The sequence below is a fragment of the Dendrobates tinctorius genome, unplaced genomic scaffold (genome assembly GCF_039654945.1).
Source record: "Dendrobates tinctorius isolate UK_male_01 unplaced genomic scaffold, ASM3965494v1 ptg000308l, whole genome shotgun sequence".
Taxonomy (NCBI): Eukaryota; Metazoa; Chordata; class Amphibia; order Anura; family Dendrobatidae; genus Dendrobates; species Dendrobates tinctorius.
The window spans coordinates 589,776-600,980 of NW_027361975.1; the positions used below are offsets into that span (position 1 = coordinate 589,776).

The following is an 11,205-nucleotide window of genomic DNA, read 5'->3' on the forward strand; positions in this document are numbered from 1 at the left end:
GAGAGAGGCGCGCAGCAGGCATCCCGAGTTGTATTATACAGCTTGTGTCTGTGTTATTCTTCTCGACGGAGCAATCAATTAGAGACATATGGTGCCTTACACCCAAGAACATCGGTCCTTCAGATGAAAGAGGTATCTGAGGGATCCCGACAACACTGATGGTACAATGATGGTAAAAACACTGACGACCACACTAATGGTAAAAACTAACACACTGATGGTACAATGATGGTAAAAACACTGACGACCACACTAATGGTAAAAACAAACACACTGATGGTACAATGATGGTAAAAACACTGACGACCACACTAATGGTAACACTGGCGACCACACTAATGGTAAAAACAAACACACTGATGGTACAATGATGGTAAAAACTCTGACGACCACACTGATGGTAACACTGGCGACCACACTAATGGTAAAAACAAACACACTGATGGTACAATGATGGTAAAAACACTGGTGACCACACTGATGGTAAAAACAAACACACTGATGGTACAATGATGGTAAAAACACTGGTGACCACACTAATGGTAACACTGGCGACCACACTAATGGTAAAAACACTGGTGACCACACTAATGGTAAAAACAAACACACTGATGATACAATGATGGTAAAAACACTGGTGACCACACTAATGGTAACACTGGCGACCACACTAATGGTAAAAACAAACACACTGATGGTACAATGATGGTAAAAACACTGGTGACCACACTAATGGTAACACTGGCGACCACACTAATGGTAAAAACACTGGTGACCACACTAATGGTAAAAACAAACACACTGATGATACAATGATGGTAAAAACACTGATGACCACACTGATGGTAAAAACAAACACACTGATGGTACAATGATGGTAAAAACACTGACGACCACACTGATGGTAACACTGGCGACCACACTAATGGTAAAAACAAACACACTGATGATACAATGATGGTAAAAACACTGGTGACCACACTGATGGTAAAAACAAACACACTGATGATACAATGATGGTAAAAACACTGGTGACCACACTGATGGTAAAAACAAACACTGACGACCACACTAATGGTAACAACAAACACACTGATGATACAATCATGGTTAAAACACTGGTGATCACACTGATGGTAAAAACAAACACACTGATGATACAATGATGGTAAAAACACTGGTGACCACACTAATGGTAAAAACAAACACACTGATGATACAATGATGGTAAAAACAATGGCGACCACACTAATGGTAAAAACAAACACACTGATGATACAATGATGGTAAAAACACTGACGACCACACTAATGGTAAAAACAAACACACTGATGATACAATGATGGTAAAAACACTGACGACCACACTGATGGTAACACTGGCGACCACACTAATGGTAAAAACAAACACACTGATGATACAATGATGGTAAAAACACCGGTGACCACACAAATGGTAAAAACAAACACACTGATGATACAATGATGGTAAAAACACTGGTGACCACACTGATGGTAAAAACAAACACACTGATGGTACAATGATGGTAAAAACACTGGAGACCACACTACTGGTAAAAATGGACACACTGATGATACAATGATGGTAAAAACACTGACGACCACACTAATGGTAAAAACAAACACACTGATGGTACAATGATGGTAAAAACACTGACGACCACACTAATGGTAAAAACAAACACACTGATGATACGATGATGGTAAAAACACTGACGACCACACTAATGGTAAAAACAAACACACTGATGATACAATAATGGTAAAAACACTGACGACCACACTGATGGTAACACTGGCGACCACACTAATGGTAAAAACAAACATACTGGTGATACAATGATGGTAAAAACACCGGTGACCACACAAATGGTAAAAACAAACACACTGATGATACAATGATGGTAAAAACACTGGTGACCACACTGATGGTAAAAACAAACACACTGATGATACAATGATGGTAAAAACACTGACGACCACACTAATGGTAAAAACAAACACACTGATGATACAATGATGGTAAAAACACTGACGACCACACTGATGGTAACACTGGCGACCACACTAATGGTAAAAACAAACACACTGATGATGGTAAAAACACTGACGACCACACTAATGGTAAAAACAAACACACTGATGATACAATGATGGTAAAAACACCGGTGACCACACAAATGGTAAAAACAAACACACTGATGATACAATGATGGTAAAAACACTGGTGACCACACTGATGGTAAAAACAAACACACTGATGGTACAATGATGGTAAAAACACTGGAGACCACACTACTGGTAAAAATGGACACACTGATGATACAATGATGGTAAAAACACTGACGACCACACTAATGGTAAAAACAAACACACTGATGGTACAATGATGGTAAAAACACTGACGACCACACTAATGGTAAAAACAAACACACTGATGATACGATGATGGTAAAAACACTGACGACCACACTAATGGTAAAAACAAACACACTGATGATACAATGATGGTAAAAACACTGGTGACCACACTGATGGTAAAAACAAACACACTGATGATACAATGATGGTAAAAACACTGGTGACCACACTGATGGTAAAAACAAACACACTGATGGTACAATGATGGTAAAAACACTGGTGACCACACTGATGGTAAAAACAAACACACTGATGGTACAATGATGGTAAAAACACTGGCGACCACACTACTGGTAAAAATGGACACACTGATGATACAATGATGGTAAAAACACTGACGACCACACTGATGGTAAAAATGGACACACTGTTGGAAGACACTGATGACACCTGTACCGTTTTTTCATGTATGTGTTTTATACGGACGTGCGAAGGAGGCCCAAAAGGTTTTGATCTTATGATTATCCCCTGAACCCATGCACCATCATTGTTTTTTTTAGCCCTGAATTTAAACCCCATTTCCAACCGCTACATTATCACGCTCAAACTCAAGATTGACAAGTAAACTACAACTTATCGACCTACATACCTTTTACTTGTGATCTGTCAGATCGAGAAGCATCATACAGAGAGTCGGCAGTAACTGGAGGGACGCAGTAATCGTTCTCTGGACAATTTCGTGGACTTGGACATGTCTCCGGCAAATCATTTTTTCCAGATCCATCTGTGAAAAATCCACAAAGTGACTGATTACATTGTTTACAACTGATGCAGACAAGTTATATCTTGGCATCTAAGTTGCCTGTTTTCTCCTTTACCATTACTAAAAGTCTCCTCTTACCTGGTGATGTGATGAGCTGGGGTTTCTCCAACATGACGTCCTTGTACTGATCCTTGTGACCTTCTATGTACTCCCACTCCTCCATGGAGAAATAGACGGAGACATCCTGACACCTTATAGGGACCTGACACACAATGACATAACCATCAGCCAGATACCACCAGTGTTGTTACTGTATAATGTCCCAGTATTCCCAGTGGCGCTCACCTCTCCAGTCAGCAGCTCAATGATCTTGTTGGCAAAAGCCAGGATCTTCTGATCACTGTCTGTCTCACCTATTAACATCTGATTTGAAGGAGACATGATGCTGCTCTCTGTCCCACCGCATCCTCCTGACAAAAGGTGGTGGCTACCGGGTGTAACGCATTCACAAGAAGTCTTCTTTACTACAGTGCAATGCTGTGTATAGAAACTATAATAAATATCACATTATATATTCCTGGAATCCCATACTTCACCAGGAACGTCCCTGTGACATAATTCCTGGCATCCCTCACCTCTCCGGTCAGCATGTAAATGATCTCCAGAGTAAGGTTTAATATAATCTTAGTGATGTGACTCTTGTCCTTCTCCATCTTTAGCGAGTCAGCGATGTGACTCTGGGATTCATTCCCCCTCATGCTGTCAGGCAGGTGATTTATGCAGAAAATGCAGGGTCTTCATGGGACCTAAATGACATATAGAAAGGAAAATAGATATATTGGATAAATATTACATCTTTGGCCTCCTGCTCTCTAACGGTCCATGTCTCAGTCTGCTTGGAAAAATGGCGCAGAAGTTTTATGTAGGGCAGAGCAGAGTGCGCCTGCGCGGTTGTGTGAGCCTACTGCACAGGTGCGAGCTCTCGGTTCACTTTGTGGATGACACATCACATCAATCAAAGCAGGAGGACGCAATAAGGAGCAGAGAGGAGGGATAGATGCAACAACGAGGATGCCTACCGGAACGGACCACTTATTTACATACAGTGAGAACATATCAAAATGGTATTTTTGGGGGTATACAGGGGGAGTCAGGAGCTGTTAGACATGTTTTTGGAACGCAGCACAGGAGCAGTTAAAGGTGGTGGCGTTTGCTCATAGGCTCAAAAACTCATGACAGGTTCCCTTTAAGCCATGTTCATTCACATGTGTGGTTACATAGACAATGGGGGAAAGTCAAAGACATAGAATATTACAGCCATCATATTTCTCAGAGAGGTAGAGGATGAGGGAAATCTAGCAACCGCAAAAATCAGGTGAGTTAAAACTTCACATATATTGGAAAAAAAGTTTAAAAAGTTAAAACCAGGATGTGTATAAAATAGTTGTATGGAAAAGACACCAGGATTTTATACAGCCTACTCCTCATGTAAAAAAAAAAAACAACTAAAAATAAGAAGTCACCTACCCTTGTTGTATCTCTGATATGACAAAGCCCCCCTCCCCTTCTTTTTTAAAGTATCTAATTAAAAGTGTTGTATATAGTAGGAGGGTCTTTTCTAGATTGTTTTTCACGTGCTGGGACCTGTTATCAATTTGATTTATGACTACTCCTCCTGTAGTATACTAACCAGAACCAAACCGGACATCAGAGCCTACTCCTTCTATAGTATACTAACCAGAACCAAACCGGACATCAGAACTTACTCCTCCTGCCTCCTGTAGTATACTAACCAGAACCAAACCGTACATCAGAGCCTACTCCTTCTATAGTATACTAACCAGAACCAAACCGGACATCAGAGCCCACTCCTCCTATAGTATACTAACCAGAACCAAACCGGACATCAGAGCCTACTCCTCCTATAGTATACTAACCAGAACCAAACCGGACATCAGAGCCTACTCCTCCTATAGTATACTAACCAGAACCAAACCGGACATCAGAGCCTACTCCTCCTGTAGTATACTAACCAGAACCAAACCGAACATCAGAGCCTACTCCTCCTGTAGTATACTAACCAGAACCAAACCGGACATCAGAGCCTAATCCTTCTATAGTATACTAACCAGAACCAAACCGGACATCAGACCCCACTCCTCCTATAGTATACTAACCAGAACCAAACCGGACATCAGAGCCTACTCCTTCTATAGTATACTAACCAGAACCAAACCGGACATCAGAGCCTACTCCTCCTGTAGTATACTAACCAGAACCAAACCGGACATCAGAGCCTACTCCTCCTGTAGTATACTAACCAGAACCAAACCGGACATCAGAGCCTACTCCTCCTGTAGTATACTAACCAGAACCAAACCGGACATCAGAGCCTACTCCTCCTGTAGTATACTAACCAGAACCAAACCATACATCAGAGCCTACTCCTCCTATAGTATACTAACCAGAACCAAACAAGACATCAGAGCCCACTCCTCCTATAGTATACTAACCAGAACCAAACCGGACATCAGAGCCCATTCCTCCTGTAGTATACTAACCAGAACCAAATCGGACATCAGAGCCTACTCCTCCTATAGTATACTAACCAGAACCAAACTGTACATCAGAGCCTACTCCTCCTATAGTATACTAACCAGAACCAAACCGGACATCAGAGCCTACTCCTCCTATAGTATACTAACCAGAACAAACCGGACATCAGAGCCTACTCCTCCTATAGTATACTCAGGCTAGTTTCACACTAGCGCTTTTGAGAGCAGCGACGGCCTGCGCACGGCTGCCGCTAAGCCCCGCCCCTGCCGCGCCTCTGCCTGTAGCTCCGCCTACCGGCGCATGACGCTGCATACGTCCTGCGTCCCCAATCTTTATCACTGGGGCGCAGGCCGTGCGCAATATGCGTTTGACGGCGCATGTGTCCTTTTGACGGTGCGCCGACCTGCGCCAAACGCAACCTGCTGCAGTTTGGTTGCGCTCGGCGCACCGTCAAAAAGGCGCATGCGCCGCCAAACGCATATTGCGCACGGCCTGCGCCCCCAGTGATAAAGATAGGGGACGCAGGACGCATGCAGCGTCATGCGCAGGTAGGCGGAGCTACCGGCGGAGGCTCGGCAGGGGGCGGGGCTTAGCGGCGGCCGTGCGCAGGCCGTCGCTGCGCTCAAAAGCGCTAGTGTGAAACTAGCCTCACCAGAACAAACCGGACATCAGAGCCTACTCTTCCTGTAGTATAATAACCGCTACCAAACAGGACATTAGAGCCTACTCCTCCTGTAGTATAATAACCGCTACCTAACCGGACATTAGAGCCAATTCTTCCTGTAGTATAATAATCGAGACGTACAAGAACATCAGACCTAGTCCTCCTGTAGTATAATAACTAGAACAAACAGGACATCAGAGTCTATGGCCTCTTTCACACATCCGGATTTTGCTGTCAGGCGCAATCCGGCATGTGTGTAAAGAAACGGATCCGTTTTTTTTTCATTGAATAGCACATGCACCGGATCGCGCCGCATGTGCTTCCGTGTGTTCCGGTTTTTACCGGATCAGGCTGAAATCTGCTGTCCGGTGGCCGGACAGAACGCGTGCTGCAACGTTTTTTTGTCCGCCGAAAAAAGCCGGACATGCACGCATGCGGCACTTCCGGCTCTGTGGGCCAATGAAAGGCAAATGGTAACGTCCGGCAGCCGGATCAGGCTTTTACTTGATCCGGCCACCACTTGCAGATTTCCTCCTTTGCGCATGCCCGGATATCTCTCTCTCTATCGAAAAGTGGTCTTCCCCCGTACTGCGGTGACGACTGCCGAGTCCGCCGTAAGGTGTGCCGCAGCTACTTCCGCTGCCTCCGCTTCCGGCCTTTCGCCGCACACCGCCGGAATCTCCCCGACGGATGTGTGAAAGTAGCCTAAGCCTACTCCATCTGTAGTATAATAACCAGACCCAAACTGGACATCAGAACCTACTCCTCCTGTAGTATAATAATTGGAACAAAACCGGACATCAGAGCCTATGCCTCCTGTAGTACACTAACCGGAACCAACCTAAACACCAGAGTTTTCAGTTACAGTCAAGATACATTACAGTCAGCTGACAGGACACCAGTGTGCACACTCCCCCTGTATTACAGTCAGCAGACAGGACACCAGTGTGTACACTCCCCTCTGTATTACAGTCAGCAGACAGGACACCAGTGTGTACACTCCCCTCTGTATTACAGTCAGCAGACAGGACACCAGTGTGTACACTCCCCTCTGTATTACAGTCAGCAGACAGGACACCAGTGTGTACACTCCCCTCTGTATTACAGTCAGCAGACAGGACACCAGTGTGTACACTCCCCTCTGTATTACAGTCAGCAGACAGGACACCAGTGTGCACACTCCCCTCTGTATTACAGTCAGCAGACAGGACACCAGTGTGTACACTCCCCCTGTATTACAGTCAGCAGACAGGACACCAGTGTGTACACTCCCCTCTGTATTACAGTCAGCAGACAGGACACCAGTGTGCACACTCCCCCTGTATTACACTCAGCAGACAGGACACCAGTGTGCACACTCCCTCTGTATTACAGTCAGCAGACAGGACACCAGTGTGCACACTCCCTCTGTATTACAGTCAGCAGACAGGACACCAGTGTGCACACTCCCTCTGTATTACAGTCAGCAGACAGGACACCAGTGTGCACACTCCCTCTGTATTACAGTCAGCAGACAGGACACCAGTGTGCACACTCCCTCTGTATTACAGTCAGCAGACAGGACACCAGTGTGCACACTCCCTCTGTATTACAGTCAGCAGACAGGACACCAGTGTGCACACTCCCTCTGTATTACAGTCAGCAGACAGGACACCAGTGTGTACACTCTCCTCTGTATTACAGTCAGCAGACAGGACACCAGTGTGTACACTCCCTCTGTATTACAGTCAGCAGACAGGACACCAGTGTGTACACTCTCCTCTGTATTACAGTCAGCAGACAGGACACCAGTGTGCACACTCCCCCTGTATTACAGTCAGCAGACAGGACACCAGTGTGCACACTCCCCCTGTATTACAGTCAGCAGACAGGACACTAGTGTGTACACTCCCCTCTGTATTACAGTCAGCAGACAGGACACCAGTGTGCACACTCCCCCTGTATTACAGTCAGCAGACAGGACACCAGTGTGCACACTCCCCCTGTATTACAGTCAGCAGACAGGACACCAGTGTGCACACTCCCCCTGTATTACAGTCAGCAGACAGGACACCAGTGTGCACACTCCCCCTGTATTACAGTCAGCAGACAGGACACCAGTGTGCACACTCCCTCAGTATTACAGTCAGCAGACAGGACACCAGTGTGCACACTCCCCCTGTATTACAGTCAGCAGACAGGACACCAGTGTGCACACTGCCTCTGTATTACAGTCAGCAGACAGGACACCAGTGTGCACACTGCCTCTGTATTACAGTCAGCAGACAGGACACCAGTGGGCACACTGCCTCTGTATTACAGTCAGCAGACAGGACACCAGTGTGCACACTCCCCCTGTATTACAGTCAGCAGACAGGACACCAGTGTGCACACTCCCTCAGTATTACAGTCAGCAGACAGGACACCAGTGTGCACACTGCCTCTGTATTACAGTCAGCAGACAGGACACCAGTGGGCACACTGCCTCTGTATTACAGTCAGCAGACAGGACACCAGTGTGCACACTCCCTCAGTATTACACTCAGCAGACACACTAGACCAGTGTGCACACTCCCTCAGTATTACACTCAGCAGACACACTAGACCAGTGTGCACACTCCCTCAGTATTACACTCAGCAGACACACTAGACCAGTGTGCACACTCCCTCAGTATTACACTCAGCAGACACACTAGACCAGTCTGCTCTACCTGTATTATTAGAAGCAGCCGAGACACCAGAACTTGCTCTTCTTGCACTTGCCATGTAATTAGAAGAGGACACATTCCATCACCCACCTGTCTCATCAGTGTCTCCTCCCCTTTACTTGCAGGCACCTTGAACCCGGATGTTGTTATTTCCCTTCCTATCCGTGAAATCCTTTGACTTTCTGGTTGCTAAGAGACTGTAACGTTGTGTATTGATTCTTGCGCCCCCTGCTGGCTAACAAAACCGAGATCTCTAGGTGTGAGAGAACCTCTGCTGGACTAGAGGAGGCCACGTGACTCTGGAGGGGCGGTGCTTGCGTCCTAGAGCATTTCTGTGTGAGCTGCAGGTGGACGGAGTCTGCGCACTAGTGCTGGGCAGTCCGGAACTTGCAAATAGTAGTATACCGTGACCTCACACTATTTCTCATTCCTGTGCGTGACTGTAAAGCCAGTGCCTCGTTATACAGCTGTATAGGCCTGTAGTGACGCAGTGCAGCCTGCTTATAGCATTGCCATTTCCTCAGAGTGTCAGCTCCTGTGCTCAGGCTGCGCTCTCCTCATCTGTCGCTGACCTGTTGCTTTCTATTATCTGATATTGTTTGTCCTTTCCTTATTGTCAGTGATATGAGAGCTAGTGCTGTATAAGATTAGAATTCCTAAAATTAAATCCTTAGCGACATGTTCCAGGCATTGCTCTTACAGTCACAACAGGGCAGCACGGTGGCTCAGTGGTTAGCACGGCAGCGCTGGGGTCCTGGGTTCAAATGCCACCAAGTAGTGATGGGCAGTCCGGCTCTTTTTGGTGATCAAGCTGTCACGGCTCCGCTCACCAAAAAGAGCCGACTCTTTTTCCCGTCTCCCATGACGGCACACATGAGAGAGGGGATCCGCCCAGTCAGGACAGGAACCCTACTGAAGATAAAAGGGCGGTACCTCTCCCTCGCTTCAGTTGGGTTTCCTGTCCTGACAGGGACCCGTGTGCTGAAGACAGCGGTCACACGTACCTGCCCCTCTCTCGTGCCGGCGTGGAAGAACGGGCGGGGTCCTGGGCGCTGTGCGTCGGGAGGGTAAGCACCGTCCGCGGGTCCCCCGGGGGCTCAGCATCCGAGCGGGCGTAGGAGCAGCACGGCCCGGTGTCCTGGGGCTCTGCCGTGGCTGCCGTGCCACCCTCCCCCCTCTGCCATGAATACAGGAGCGGCCGCTCCCGGGTCGCGCCCCTCTGACGTGGCACGCTGGGAAGGGGCGTGCCCGCGTGACGTCGGGAGGCGGCGCCGAAATCCAAGATGGCGGCGCCCATCAGGAAAATGTCGGCCGGTAAAGGAAGATCCCGGCGGCATGGCGGGGGAGAGGGGCTGTGGGGTAACCGGAGGAGGCGGAGAGTGCAGTGGATCCCCCTTATAAGGGGGATGACGACAGAAGATGCACTCATGCCCAAAGCTTCACAATGGAAGTGGGGCAGGATGAGCAGCAGCGTCAGCAGCCGCAGCAGCAAGAGCTCTTGCAAGATGCCAGGCTGAGCCGCCAACATACCAGGAGCAGCCGCTCAAGTGGGAGCGGCAGTCGTAAACGCGACCGGCATGACTCTGAGACGTCCAAAAGAAACGTCACGAGCACATCTGAGGAGCCTGCGAGATCGGTACCCCTGAGTGTCAGCGGTGGTGAGTGATCTACGTGAATGTCACCCTTATGGTAACAGGGTTCCATTTTTTCTGTTTGATCACTAGGGGGTCGAGGAAGTCTAGCGGCAAAACAAAGAATAGAGAGTGCGCCCTATGCAAACACCCGCTGGCAGATCAGTGGCAGAAAGACCTCTGCGCTGACTGCATAAACAAAACCATACAGGATGAAACCGCTGATTTGGTGACTAGCCTTAAAGCGTTAATACAACAGGAGGTAAAAGGCTCCCTAAAGGCAGCCCTTAAAAAGAAGGATAAAAAAAGCCGTAGAAGGGATTCTGATTTGGAGGCCTCGCTAGTGCAGAAAGGTTGGGAAAGATCCCTGTCCCCCTCCACCTCCTCTTCCGCTTCTCAGTCCTCAGAATCTTCCTCGGACAGCGATATAGGGGGCCGGCCGTGTTTCCCAACAGAGGACGTGAAAAAGCTGGTCAAAGCTATCAGGGCTACTATGGGCCTTAAGGAGGAAAAAACTCCTAAA

General features: G+C 47.4%; 1 protein-coding gene across 2 annotated transcripts in view; it reads right to left on the reverse strand.

Moving 5' to 3' along the window:
* Nucleotides 1-9,356, reverse strand: part of LOC141073599 (uncharacterized) — a 78,590-nt gene extending 69,234 nt beyond the window's left edge. The window contains exons 1-5 of one of the 2 annotated variants that reach the window (XM_073560890.1): nt 9,142-9,356; nt 3,780-3,950; nt 3,490-3,681; nt 3,283-3,406; nt 3,031-3,165 (exon numbers count right to left, since the gene is read on the reverse strand). In XM_073560890.1, coding sequence (XP_073416991.1) covers nt 3,031-3,165; nt 3,283-3,406; nt 3,490-3,681; nt 3,780-3,902 — 574 coding nt within the window. In that variant the 5' untranslated portion in view covers nt 3,903-3,950; nt 9,142-9,356. Of the gene's footprint in view, nt 1-3,030; nt 3,166-3,282; nt 3,407-3,489; nt 3,682-3,779; nt 3,951-9,054 lie in introns of both variants that reach the window. The other variant, XM_073560889.1, reaches the window with a different exon arrangement.
* Nucleotides 9,357-11,205: the final 1,849 nt, after the last annotated feature.